Below are 14,527 nucleotides of genomic sequence, written 5' to 3'. Positions count from 1 at the left end.
CCAGCTAGACCTGGCCCTTTCTGGAGAGATAACAAGCAATCGGACACTGAAAATTTGGGCTGCCGACCTGGTTTTATAGAGTATGGGAAGCCAGGAAGGAGGCAGGATGTTATACCAAGCCTTGACTTCCTGGGGAGGGGTCTGTCCACAGAAGGGCGGGAACCCCTCCCCCCAAGGATGGGCTGCAGAGTATCCATCTGGGGCCACTGGAGGGGACTACTTGAGAGTGGCTGGACCAAAGGATGGAGAATGCCTTTGGGGCGCGGCCTGTGGGGCGGATCATCGCCCGGCTTGGGGGCGGGGCCACACTGCTCCGGCTGCTTGGGACCGTGAACCAGTGTCTGCTCAGAGGGACATAGCCTCAGCCTTGAGCATTGGAAGACTTCCAGGGTGGGTTCCTTGCCAAGACTCAGACTACAAGGGGTGGGTCCTAGTGCAGGGGAGCGGTGCTTGCCACCTGTCTCCCGAGGGTGCTGCCTGCTCTCAGGAGAAGCGTGGGACCTCAAGGGAGGTCTGACGGTGGCGGAGTCACAGGGACAGAGGTGGAGGAATCTGGCTGCGGGGACTCCTCAGTGTTCTGAGAAATTGCAGAGTCCCCCCGTGAGGAAGCTCCATGGTCGTTCACAAAGCTGCTTTCAGCAGATGGAGTCTGGTCCGAATTGGACTGCAGCGGCAATTGGTGTCTCAAGGCCCAACGGAAGTAGCTGACCCTTCGCTCCATGAGAGGCGTAGTGTAGCTCCACATTCGCACTTGGTTGAAGAAGGACAGAGTTCCTGTGGGAAGGGACCCGGTGGGCACTCGACTCTGAGCCCCACCTCGGGCCCCCACCCTGGCCCTGGAGGCTGACCCCCTTTTCCTGGGCTCCGCCCCTGCCCTGCCCTACCCAAGCCCCGCCCTTCCATCCGAGGCCCCGCCCTCACCGGCCCACAGCATCAAGACGCTGGCGCACCAGCACAGGTAGAAGGCCAGCAGGTAGGATACCTGTGGCCTCGGGCGCAGCCTATCGCAGTTGACGACAAAGAGCGTCAGGCTGAGGAGAATCAGGAACCCTGCACTGGGGTGGGGCCAGAGAAGGACAGGAGGCTAGACAGGGGAACCCCCTCCCAGGAAGAGGAGAGAGACAGAGACAACCTCCCTGATCTGCCACACGTAAACACACACACACACACACACACACACACACACACACACACACACACACAACAAATTGAAACATACTCGGAGAGAGGGAACGGGAAAATGGGAAACAAAGCCATCAGCCAGAACTGGTGTACATAGGCCCTTAATCCTATCTCTTCAGGATGCTGAGGCAGGAAAATGATATATTCAAGGCTATCATGGACTACAGAGTGAGATTAAGGCCAACCCAAGCTATGGAGAAAGCAACATAATTGAAAGTCTAGCCACAGCTCTAGGAAGGAGGCTCTGGGGTAGGATGGGGGCTCCCCAAGCAGCCCTGTCCTTTCCAACACTTACCGATGCCAATGCTGAAGAAACTGAAGAGGAAGTCGATCTTGTTCAAGCGGCGGCAGACTGGTCGAAAGGAGAGGAACATGGTGGGCAGGAGGATGAGGCACAGGGCCAGGGCCAGGAATATGAAGCCCTTGCTCATGTGAATGTAAACTGGGGAGGAGAGTTGGAGAGATAACTAGTTACCCCCAATACACACACACACACACACACACATACACATGCACACGCATACACACATCATGTGCGCATATGCATATACACATACACAAGCGCACACATGCATGCGCACACGTGCACAGTCATGTCTGCACACACACACGCATGCTCTCTTTCTCTCTCTCAACATTCCCTCTCATACCATGAGTAGCCCAACAAATCCGCAAAATCCTGCCAATACAGGGTCCGGTGGCACACACTGTCTTCCTAGGTATTCCAGTGGCTGAGGAGGAATGCCATTTCAAGGCCTGCCGGAGCAATTTAGTGAGACCTAGACCTCATCTGTCTCAAAATACAAAGTGAAAGAAGTCTAGGGTCCTGGGGATATAGCTTCATTGATTAGAAGGCTTGCCTAGCATGTTTGAAGCCGTGCATTCCATCCACAGCACTGTGGTGAACTGGATGTTGGTGGCACTTGTCTGAAATCCCAGCACATGGAAGGAGAATCAGAAATCCTAGGGTATCCACAGCTACCCACTGAGTTGGAGGCTAGTCAGAGCTACATGAAACCCTGTCTCAAACAAGGCAGAGGATGGAAGTAGTTCAGCACCTGTCTGGAACCTTTCAGTAGGAGAGCCCTGTGGAGGTGTGCATGGGGGCATGGCTCAGCAGTAGGGCCCTGTGGAGTGTGTGCATGGGGGCATGCATGGCTCAGTAGGAGACCCCTGTGGAGGTGTGCAAGGGTCTGGTGTTTGGGTGAAAACTCCACCCCAGCTCCTGGCGTCCATATACCCAAAGAGTCTGGAATGTTCAGGAAGAAGCTCCACCCCAAGCCCCCTCCTCCCCCATCTCTCTTCAAACCCTGGTGCATCTCAAGGAAACTGCCAAATGATGACCTCTCCCCCAGAGATGCTCAAGACTACTCCCACACGGTATTTAAACTGACCCCCAGAAAACAGATACGTCGTTTTTCAGTCTCTCTTTTCTGTCTTCTCTCTGGGGGGCTGGAAGATCATCTGGGAGCGTTTTACCCATTAAATCTGGGCTTTTTCTAATTCAATTTGATTTGGTCTGATTTAGATTGTTGTGTCGGTGGAGAGGCTTATCAGGGTGCAGAAAGTTTTCACCTGGGTTCTAGCTTCAGCACTCCCAAAAAATGAAAATGGAAAAACATTAGCTCCACTCACATCACCAAAATCACTCCCTGGAAATTCTAAACTAACTCTGCTGCCACTCACAGAGTCACCCTCCAACAACCAACAATAATAACGCCCCCATGTGAGTCCTAAGCTACTCCCCTGGAGAGACTCCCAGGAGAGTGCCACTGGCCCGACCCACAGGCACCTCTGGCACCCAATTAGTAGGACCCACAACCTATGCACTGACCAGTGACTTGGCCCACGTTGGCACACTTATGCCTCCTGCAGTCAATCCAGAGGCCGATGAAGCCAGTGTAAGGGCCGTGCACATAGGCCATCCGCCCATCCACCACGCTGAACACCAACAATGTTGCCAGGAAGATGAAGACGAGGGACCAGCCACGAAGGACCAACTTTCGGTCCTCCTCCCAGGAGCAGAGCAGGTTAGCTGAGGAGGGAGAAAGTTTGGGGGACCTGGATCTTTCTCCACCACCTTGCGGCATACCAACCTCTAGCTTCATTCTCATTTTCACCTCCACCTCCCACCTACAACTACCTCCCCATGGGAACTCTTCCCAGCTCATCTCCAATACCACTTTAACTCCTTCCATGTGCACTGGCCTCTTTTGACACATTACCAGCCCACTGCTAACCCCAACTCAATGCTGGGCCACCACACATTCACCAAGTCTCTCCAAGGGGCTTCTCCTGCCTCTAACAGCTGCCTACCCTGGGGCCTCGATGCAGTGTACCTCTTCTTGGGACACCTTCATTGGTTTGGATTTGGGTTTTGCTTTTGTTTTGAGACAAGGTTTCATATAGCCCAAGCTGGTTTCTAACACACTAAAGAGCAAGGACTACCCTGAGCCTCCGTCCTCCACCACCCAAGGGACGGGATAACAGGTGTGCACCAGCAATTCCGGCTCATGAAGTGTTGGGGACATGGAGTTCTGGGCATGCCCTGCCTGCACTCTACCGAGTGAGCCCCCCCCCCCCCGCCCTCATTGTGCACATTTCCTTGATCTCCCACAACCACCCACCCTTTCATTTCTCTTCCTTCTCTCTCCTTCCCTGAGCTTAGCCCAGAACTGTTAGTCCCCAGAACTCTCAGTTCCAGTCAGTCAGCCTGTTAGATGCTTCCACGCGGTTCAAGGTACATCTCCTTCACAGCAAACCACAGATTTGTGATTCATCACTTGCTAATTGTTTTTCCCTCACCAATCCTCTGCAGCAGTGTTTCATGGCGGTGGGAAAAAAAATCTGTTTTGCTCTCCTGTGTACTCCAATCAATTAGCAAAGAAGCTGTTGTGCTTGTTAAGTAAAAGGAGTAATAAATGAATGTATGAATGGATGCAAGAATGAATGAATGCACATATGAACAAGTGCGTGAGTGGACACATAAATGAACAAGTGCATGAACAAACTCAGGAATGGATGAATGTGTAGGGAAAACTATACAGCTTCAGCTGGCTCTGGAATGTAGGCATGTAGCCTTAATCTGTCCTATGTCTTCAGCATCTTCTGTTTAACATATGTGAATCATGGTCTGAGAGTTTCCCAAGTGGGATAGAGATGGGTACTTTGCATTGGTATGGATCTTGGTTTATTGATACAAATTTAAGGTCAATTTTGTTATATATTTATAAATATATATATATATATATTGATTAAGGTATTGTGATTGTGCATTTCATTTAAAATATGATGTATAATTAAGAAATACAGGTTAATAGATAATTATCTATAACAGTCAAGCTTATAGTCATGTTAGTTATATTTTCTAGATGTACAGAAATGTATTTTAGATGGATAGGCATTCTTCAAACCTTTCAAAGACTACAGAATATGGTATTTAAAATGTTTTAAGAACTTAGGACTTTTCATGACAGTGAGACACGTCTGCTCCTGGCAGCGCCAATAAATTCAAAAGGATCATTGAAAAGGCTCCTTATGGAGTTTGTTAGCCATTTGGGCAAGGAACTGCTCTTGCTTGGACTCCTTGATGGTATGTTGGGTGAACTGGACATGCAGTACCCACAAAGAAATGACTGCTGAACTTGCTTAAAGGTGAGACTGTCCTTTGGAGTTCCTGCTTCATGAAAGAGTCAGACATTCTGCAGGACACAGAAGAAAGTGACTGACAGACTGCCAATATAGGCAGAACTGTATTTGAAGTTTCCTGCTTCATGGAAAAGTCTGCAGGATACTATGGGCCTGTGGGCTGAAGATGGATGCCCCAACAGTACAGAACTCTGGGTAACTGTCCAGGCAGCGAGATGTCTCTGTCAATTCCAGAGCTTTGGAAGTTGCCTACAATGCACCTCCTGTTTACTTAGGTAATATTATGTCCTTCTGGAGTCTTTGATGGAGTTGAAGAATTGATAGTTATACAGTTTTTCTTAGTTATAATAAACCTGTTTTGTTGTATGTAATTTTTCTATGTTAAAGTTAAAACCTTCCTTCTTATTTAAACAGAAAAGGGGAGGTGATGTGTGAATACCATTGGTTAATAAAGAAATTGGCTTGGCCTGATAGGGTAGAACAGAGTTAGGTGGGGAAAACTAAACTGAATGCTGGGAGAAGGAAGGTGGAGTCAGGGGAGAAGCCATGTAGCCCTGTCTGAGACAGATACCTGAACTTTACCTGATAAGCCACATTGTCTCGTGGCAATATACAGATTAATAGAAATGGGTTAAATTAATATATAGGAGCTAGCAGATAAGAAGTTAGAGCTAATAGGTCAGTCTGGGCGATTGGGAAACAAACAAGCAGCCTCCCACTACACCCAAGGGTACGAAGCCTATTCAAAACTTGGTTGGGAAAAATCCAGCACACTGTCATGATAATTCCTTAATTGAGAATTTGCATTTGGAATTGTCCCTTTGGAAGCTCAGTTAGGATGTTTTGGGGATATGGAAATCAACTTGCTAAAGTTGTAAATTGGAGAATAAAAAAGGTCCCTGGCTGAGGGAGAGCATCTTAGTCCCCCTGCAACTGGAAAGGCTAAAATCATCCACGGACCCATGTGAATGCACGCCTGTTCTACAACAAGAATGTGTGCATGAGCAATGGCAACTTCTTTCTCGTCCTTTACAGCAGAGAACAGTGTAGTTTTCAGGAGAACTTGGGTACAGAGTCCTAGGACTCAGAGAAGAGCTTGGTGGCTAACTGATCACCAGCTCCTCAGCTGGTCCGGAAGGCCGGCTCCTCAGCTGGTCCGGAAGGCCGGCTCCTCAGCTGGTCCGGAAGGCTGGCCCAGCCTTCTCAGAGTGGATCACACATACACACACCCAGATCAATGTGATAAGTGCCGTGCAAGCAGAAACAGTCTAGATGTCTAACAGGAGGGGAGATCTGAAACATGCAGCAGGTGCAGCAGGCACGCAGTGCGCAGGCGGCAAAGGCTATGTATTCCTCCTTTTCTAGAATAGAACCCAGGCTCAACTCTTGATATTTTAATTTTTTGAGACTGAATTTCCCTATATAAGTCTGACTGGCCTGAATTTACTCTGTAGACCAGTCTGACCTGGAACTCACAAAGATCCACCTGCCTCTGCCTCTGCCTCCTACGTTCTGGGATCAATGGTGAGCACCACTATATCCAGCTGCTAAGATGAACTCTTAATGGGGTCCTGGAAGGTGTGTGTAGCATTTTCTGGTTGCTATTCCTTGAGAAGAATTTCACATAAGCCAGGCTGGGCTAACCACGACATGTACCTTAGGATATCTTACACTTCCGATCTGTCTCCACCTCCCCAGTACAGGGATGACAGCAGTGCCTGGTTTGTGCCAGGCGGGGGTGGAACTAGGGCTTTATGCTAAATGAACACTCTGCTGAGCTACAGACCTAGCCTTGGCTTTGTGGTTTTGGTCTGAGGGTTTGTTGTTTGTTTGTTTCTGTAGATAGGAGGGGAACATGAATGCCACAACCTAAGGGAGTCAGTTCCCTCTTTCCAGCATAAGGGTTTAAATCATCAAACAAGCTCCGGTCCTCAGACTCAGCACCAGGCGCTTTTGCCTGCTGAGCCACCTCACTGACCTAAATTTTGGTTTTATTTATTTGTTTGTTTTTGCTGTTTGTTTGTTTTTAGATAGGATTTCAGTATTGACCTGGAACTCACTATGTAGACCAGACAGCCTCTGACATCCTGGGGATTCTCCTGCTTCAGCATATTTAGTCCTGATAGTAAAGGACTGTGCCAACTAGTTCAGCGGGTGCTTCTGATTTAAACCACCATTGTTTCGTTGTGAAATTTGGTTCCAGCAGCCAAAAAAATCTCAACAATGGGATATACCATATTTCATGCCATTTTGGAATGCAGCTTTCTCTTAGATTTTGGTGTGGAGACAGAACTCACTGTGTATATCAGGCTGGCCTTGAACTCAAACTGATCTGCCTGCCTCTGCCCAGCGCCAGTACTACCAAGCCTGGCTCAAAGTTGCAGTTATAACCCCTTAGAACTGGAAAGCATAGTATAGGGTGTCAGACATGTCTCAAAATTCACCTCTGACCTTTAAAAATAAAAAATTAACAATATCTACTAAGGCCAGGCATAGTGGTGCACACCTTTAATCCCAATACTCAGGAGACAAGGAGCAGACTATGTTTTTGTGAGGTTTCAGAGGAGGATGAAGGGCAAGAGAGACAGGAAAGAAAAGGGATCAAGTGAAACACAAAGGCAGAGAAGGGAAGAAGAGAGAGGAACTGGCTCAGAGCAAGCTCGGGAATTGGGGGAAAGACACAAGTAGGTGGAAGGAATTATAAATTCAGATCTTCTGGAAACTAGAACTCATCTCAAACATGCTGCTAACCCAACCCTGACTCTCAGTCCTGCCTAGCCCTGACCCTAGCCAGACCTAGCCCAGACCTTCACTAACCCAGCATCACCCTGTCCTACCCAAATCCAGACTCCATCCAGTCCCACTGACCCAGCCCTAACACCCAGGTACTCACAAAAGTCTATGGTGGAGTCTGAGGCCATGGCCAACCGCAGCCTCTTGGAACCCCTCCAACTGTCATAGAACCCACCCCACCCCCAGCTGCTGCCTAGCCCAAATTCCTGAATGTTGTCTGGGAACAAAGAGACAGACAGCAAAGGGGCAGGTAATTTTAGAGTCAGACCTACAGGTATCCAGGATGCTATGGGAGTGCCTGGAAGCAGAGGCTACAAACTGAGTACATTCAGGGACTGACTCCATCCTGCTTCTCCACATGGACCAGAACTCCTCTGGCCTCCAGAGCAAGGGGACAGTAGCTCCCTACAGCACACAAAATGAAACCCAAGTGTCTCTGAAAGTAACCTCCAGCCTCCCAGATGCCACCCAAGGTCAACAGGTCAATACGCAAGCACCTGTGCCCATCATCCACGCTCGAGGACACAACATCCAGGAACCATCAACATCCGCACCTATGACCCGAAGGGTGAGCATCCAGGAACCGCCAGCATCCGTCTTTCTTCCTCGGAGGCTCAGTGTCCAGTCTTCTTCCCTTCGAAGGGTCAGCACTCTAGAGACCCGTTCTCAGGGTTTCCAGTCCGATACACAAGACATACAATCTGTTGCCTATAATCGCTGGCTTAGTTCCAAAGAGGGCTCTTCCCTTTACCATAATCGCCGACTTGACATCCTAAGTTCACATACTCTGTGCAGTGTCCAGTCAGAAACCCCTAGCTTACAAACTGACAGCCAGCTCTCCTTGACCCAGCCACACAACCTCAACAGAAAACAAAGCAGGCCCAGTGTGGACGTCCCCCCATCTATAACACACAGTCCAGAGGCCAGCATCAGGAGCTTTGAGTCCTTCATCTGGGACTCCAAGGACAATTTGGGAGGATTGAAACACCACTCTCTGTCCAGTCAGAGTACTATCGGCAGTTCCTTCAAATTGTCAAGCAATTCTACTGCATTGGGCTCCAGCAGGTGAGTAGAGGAGGGGTGCAGAGGGGGCCACATTCAAATTTGGACTTGTATAACTGCATTTGAAACTGGAGGTGTAGCAGGTGTTAGAGGGGTACCCGAGTGAAACATAAGGGATTTGAACAGATACAATGCAGATGAGATTCAGTGTTTTGTTTTGTTGGAATAGGGTCTCTCTATGTAGACCAAGCTGACCTTGAACTCAGACCCTCTTGTCTCTGTCTTCTATGAGTGTGCCACCATACCTGGCTTCTCAGATGGGATTTGAAGAATGGTTGTGGGGTGGTTGGGCAGTGTGAATGGACTTTCCTGCTGATGCTGGTCACATGATTTGTCACAGAATGCAGAGCAAACGCTGGTCACTGGTGCCCATAGACTGGAGACTGATACTCGAAGCCAAGAAGATCAGCCGGTACCTTAGCCTAGTACTGACTGTGGCCGGTATGCTGATGCTCAGCCTCATCGCCTTGTGGCAGCCCTGGATCCACTTCCAAGTGCCTCTGTCGCCCACAGGGAGCACCAGTGGTTCCAAGACCATCTTCATTGACACCATCTTCTTCATGCGCTGCCCTGACATCTCCTGCATGAATGAATATGATAAGAATGCTTGTAAGGTTGGCCCTGTCCTCACCCCCCACCCCATACTCAGGAATCCTCTTTGTCCCAGAGAACTTCAAAGAACAATTTCTCCCCTCCTTAGGTACTTGCTGATGCCCATACAATTTCTTCATGCCTAAGAACCTGATGTCATTGACTAAGAAGTAGATCCCACATGCCAGACCTGATGAATCCAATTCCCACTTTTTAGAGTTCAGTGTTGGTTTGTGTGTGCATGCATAAGTGTGCAGGTGCAAGTATGCCCGTGAGTGTGTGTGTGAAGGCCACAAGACAACTTCCAGGTGTCTTTTCTCAGGAACCATCTTAGTAAGGGTTTCAGTTACTGTGATAAAACACTATGACTAAAAGCTATCTCGACCTGTGGGATGCGAACGGTGATCCCTGATAAACCTAGAGAAGAAGAATGGAGGGTACAAGAGACACGAGAAATGACGGCAAGGCAATATTTCTGATCAAACCGCCGTTTATTATATCCTCAGAAGCTGTTACATAGCAAACGGGCAAGGGGGAGGGGAGATGTGTCAGGTCTCTTGGAATTCAGGTATGGAGACATCCCTAGCTGATAGGTAAATACTGAGGGTCTGTGATTGTTGACTAACAAAGGAAAATGCTAATGTTTTCTAAAAGCCTGATGCCTACAGGTCTCACTAGGCTAATGTCCTAGGTCCAGAACTTGCCTGCAAAGGTGAATATCTTACTTGTGAAATTAAGATGGCTGTAAACAAAATACAGATCTCAAAATACAGGTCTTTGCTTCTGGCAAAAAGCAATTTGGGGAGGGAAGAGTTTATCTCACCTTCACTGAAGTGGCATCAGTTGAGTTGCAGCAAAGCAAAGCATTAGTTTTCATGGTCCTTAATTCAATCCTGGATAACTCCAGTTCCAGGTAATCTAATGCCTTCCTCTGGCCTCAAGGAGAGAGAGAGAGAGAGAGAGAGAGAGAGAGAGAGAGAGAGAGAGAGAGACTGCTGGTTGGTCGTCTGTGTCTGCATGTGTCAATGTATGTGTGTGTGTGTGAGAGAGAGAGAGTCTGTGTGTGCATGTATGCATGTGCACACACATGTGGAGGCCAGAGGTTAATGTCAGGCACTTCCTCAATCACTTTGCACCTTAATTTTTTTTTTTAAGATTTATTTACTGGAGACCGATTCTACTGTGTAAACCAGGCTGACCTCAAATTCACAGAGATCTGCCTTCTTCTGCTTCCCAAGAGCTGAGATTAGAGGCATGCCCCACCATGACCACCTATTTTTAATCTTTATTTATGTGTCTGTGTGTGGACATGTGTACATTAATGCGGGTGCTCACAGAAGTCAGAAGATGTCATCATATTCCCTGAAACTAAAGCTACAGGTGGTTGTAAGCCACCTAGTGTGAACTTAGGTTCTCCAGAAGAGCTGTGAGCACACTTAACTGCTAAGCTAAGCCATCTCCTCAGCACAGGCTTGGTGTTCTTGATTCTCTTTTCCCAGACCTGCTGGACCTGGCCTGGGCCTGCCTTCTCATCTCCGGTGTCATGAGCTTCTGTGTCTGTATGGGTCTCATCAGCACCATATTCTTCCCCAGCACCAACATGCCCTTGATGGACTTCTCTCTCTTCATCTGCAGCCTCATGACAGGCATGTTACTACGAAGCTTCCCACGAATGCCCATCATGAAGGACAGCCACACTTACTCTATACTCAGCCCATCCCAGCCTCATCTCTTACGTCCATCTCAAAGCCAGCAAATCTAAATGCCCAGACCTCCTCCCTGACACCAGTTCCATCTCCACCTCATCCTGAATCCATCTTTTCCCAAACCACACTCCTTACTATCCAAGCCTTACTACCCTCCTTGACTGTCTCAAGTCAGCCCAGCCACGTCCATTTACTAAGTTCGACCTTACCCTGAGTCCCAATTCCTCTGTAGCTTCACCTCCTTCTCAGTCCGTACTCTACCCTACCAGCTGTGAACATCCCCTAGAACTCATCCCAACTCCATCACCTTCTTCAGCCCCATCCAAGGATATCATCCACCCAGTCTCATCCCTAGCCTGGACTCCACCTCTACTACACGCAGCTCCATGTGCGGTTCTGCCCGCCTTCCCAACAGCATTTCCTTCAAACTACATCTTTCCAAGTCATAATTCTTTCATATCTTGAGTGGGGATACATTTTCCTTTTCCTTTTTTTAAACTGGGCCTCAAGTAGCCGAGGCTGACCTTGATTGACATATATATGCAGTCAAGTATGTCCAGTATGTCTGTGAACTTCTGCTCCTCCTGTTCCTATCTCCCCGGTGCTGGGATAACAGGTGTGTGCTGGCACACCAAGTTTATGTGGCTCTGGAGATGGCTTTGTGCATGCTAGGCGAGCACTCTACCAACTGAGCCACATCTCAGCCCACTGAAGATAAAATTTTCTGTCATGTGATAACGTAGTGAGTATTCAATTAGAAAACATCAACTCCGTTATCTTTGTCACGGCATTGAGTCCTGAGGTTGGTGTGTCTGATCTTACGAGCTGGGCAAGTGTCCCTTTCATCCTTCACCTCTCATTACCCTTGGTCAAGGTCATATAAATAACTGAAAATCCCCTGGTAAAACCTCCAGACAAGTTTCTAGGGCCATGAGGCACATGGGTTAGTGACACATCTAAGTCTCCAGGCACATGCAAACGGGGTGCTCTATGTGGTCTCCTTCCCAGGTCTGAAATGCCAGCACGCAGGAGGCTGAGATGTGAGGATGTGAGAGAGATAGAGGGTCAGCACTTGAAGCTAGCTTGTTCACCCTTCCTATAGTCACCCTCTCCCAAATGCTTCCAAACTGACATGCTGGCTAGAACATGTTTCCGTACAGGTGCCCAGACTGTAAAAGGTAGAGTGCATTTCAATTTGGCGACAACTCATGTTGTCCTCCTGTCCTTGGCAATAACTGACCACAACTTCCAGTCATGTCACAAACATGTTTGGAGAGGAACAGCATTGCTGGGAACAGAGGACATGCAGCTCCTGTCGGCAGGTCGCTAGCAGGTGTCTGCTTTGTGGGGTAGCACGTGCTAAATCACCAATGTGTCTGTTTCTAGCTGGGCTGCCCAGGAATCCCGGCCACCCACCTGCTTCAGTCTCTCCCTTGCTGGGATGAAGGCATCACAATGGTCTAAATACAACTGTTGAGACTGGAAAGAGAGCTGGTTAAGAGCACACAATGTTCTTGCAGAAGACCAGAGTGCTGTTCCCAGAACCCACGTGGCAGATCACAACCACCTGTAATGCCCCCTCTAGGAGGAGCTGATGTCCTCTTCTGGTCCCTGAGGGCACTGCATCCAGTTGTGAACAACCCCCTCCCCACAAACATACCTAAAATTAAAAAAGAAAATAAATCTTAAATATAATCGTTTCAATATAAGCCACAGTAGATAGAGAACACCTCAGTTTAAAACAAGGCATTTCAGTCAGAAAACCCTTTCCCATCCTTTAACTAAATACATTATTTTCAATAACGCAAAAAAAGTCCCAATTCTGTTAAATCTGAAAGTGTTTTTTCTCCCTTTTCACAAAGTATCTTTATTTCCTGTCAATTCAAATTACCCAAAATGATCGAATTCTCTCTCTGTGGCCCCAGAATCCCAACACTAAGGAGCCAGTAATCATGAGAATCATCCCAGTCCTTGAGGTTTTTCATGGGTCAGGATATAACCGATAACCACACACCTTCACGATGGCCCTCACAGATGGGTCGATGGTTATGCCCACTGCACAGATGAGAATACTCAGGCTCAGGTCCATTAGAGGCTGCTCTAAGGGAAGGAGCAGAGGCAGGCTTAAGAGGCCTGGCCTGAGAGTTCTCACAACAGGGTACTGTCAGGAGGTTCAAGGTCTGGAGATCAGGGACACTGGGGACAATGTGGTAACATACACTTGCAATCCTACAGCTTGGGAGGCTAGAGGAAGTTATCAGCAAGTTCAAGATCAGTCTGAACTACATAATGAGTCCAATGCTAGCTTGGGCTATAAAGCAAGCGCTTATTTCAAAAATGGCAACAACCAAAAGGAAGGTATGAAGTGAAGGAAAATGGAGCACGAAACCCAGGAAGGAAGCCCAGGCAGAGGCAAGCGGAGGGCTGGAGGTGTAGCTCAGTTGTAGAGCACTTGCCTAGAGCGCACAACGTTCATCCTGAACTGCACACACCAAGTGTGCTGACGCACGTCTGAGGCAGAAAGAGGTTCAGGTCACCTCAGCCGCATAGGGAGTCTAAAGAAACCAGCACCACAGTGAGAGAGCCACAGGGGCTCACATGTGGTCCTGGCCTATGCCACACAGGGATCAGCATCATTCTGGGGGTCCTGTTCTACCTGATGCAAGCCCGAAAGTTCTTACAGGAAGGCATGACCTACATGCTGGGGAGCAGCTTCTACCTGGCCTGGATCAATGTCTTCTTCTTCTTCATGACTGGTCTGACTGGCGCGGGGGTGGCCTCAGTGGTGCAGATGATGGGGGTTGTTAGGAGTGGGGCTCAGGTTGCACACAGGGCCAGGGAGGGTGGGACTTGACTTGGAGCCAGGGCTGGGCATTCCTGTGGGCTTGGGGTGGGTTAGGGACAACAAGAGATGGGTCAGGGGGTGAGGTAGGACTGTGTGGGGTACACTGAGGGCTAGCCTACTGACCTCTGTGTCTTCTCTGCCCTCTTTCTCAGGTCTCTTCTCCTATCTGAACTACATGAACTTCTGGTCCACCCTGGCAGTCCAGGCTGTGTGGTCTTAGGACAGGACACTGAAAAGACATCAGTGATCTACACTCATGGCTGCCAGCTGCCTGACAAGCTGGCCTCCATCCCTATACTCATGAGTTATGGAACTTCTCACCCCCCTCAACCTAGAGTAATAACTTATATTTTAAAGAATAATATTTTCTGCCCAGAATATTTCATTACTTGACTTTGTATGCTGAAGTGCAACTGTCATATTTCTCCACCCCTACCTGATCCATTGTGGGCTACTCTTAAGTAGAGGGACAGAAAGGGGACTCAGGGGTAAAATATCAAAGGCCAGCAAAAGACTGGGGTGAGGGTCCTTGGCATACACACGGTGCTTTTTTGTTTGTTTTTTTCAAGACAGGGTTTCTCTGTGTATCGCTGGTTGTCCTGGAACTCACTCTATAGACCAGTCTGGCCTGGTCTATAGAGAACTCACAGAGATCTGCCTGTCTCTTCCTCCTGAGTGCTGGGATTAAAGGTATGTACCA

The 14,527-nt window shown here is 48.5% G+C and overlaps 2 protein-coding genes across 3 annotated transcripts; one reads left to right on the top strand and one right to left on the bottom strand.

Moving 5' to 3' along the window:
- Window positions 1–53: 53 nt before the first annotated feature.
- On the bottom strand, window positions 54–7,835 carry LOC125403027 (uncharacterized). Of its 2 annotated transcripts, none has more exons than XM_048438202.3 (5): window positions 7,724–7,835; window positions 3,017–3,217; window positions 1,478–1,624; window positions 922–1,050; window positions 54–774 (listed from the first exon to the last, which is right to left on the bottom strand). In XM_048438202.3, exons 1-5 carry the CDS (start codon window positions 7,749–7,751, stop codon window positions 503–505), a joined length of 777 nt encoding a protein of 258 aa, XP_048294159.1. In that variant the 5' UTR covers window positions 7,752–7,835; the 3' UTR covers window positions 54–502. The 2 variants fall into 2 exon arrangements, with proteins under 2 accessions (XP_048294159.1, XP_048294160.1); XM_048438203.3 differs by having other exon boundaries at window positions 54–750.
- On the top strand, window positions 7,807–14,191 carry LOC125403026 (uncharacterized). Its single transcript, XM_048438199.3, has 5 exons — window positions 7,807–8,688; window positions 9,026–9,294; window positions 10,776–10,922; window positions 13,607–13,738; window positions 13,980–14,191. Exons 1-5 carry the CDS (start codon window positions 7,982–7,984, stop codon window positions 14,045–14,047), a joined length of 1,323 nt encoding a protein of 440 aa, XP_048294156.1. The 5' UTR covers window positions 7,807–7,981; the 3' UTR covers window positions 14,048–14,191.
- The last annotated feature ends 336 nt before the right edge of the window (window positions 14,192–14,527 follow it).

Source organism: Myodes glareolus, chromosome 24, assembly GCF_982192425.1.
Source record: "Myodes glareolus chromosome 24, mMyoGla1.1, whole genome shotgun sequence".
Taxonomy (NCBI): Eukaryota; Metazoa; Chordata; class Mammalia; order Rodentia; family Cricetidae; genus Myodes; species Myodes glareolus.
Note: the sequence above shows the minus strand (reverse complement) of the source record. Positions and strands in the feature narration are given on the sequence as shown.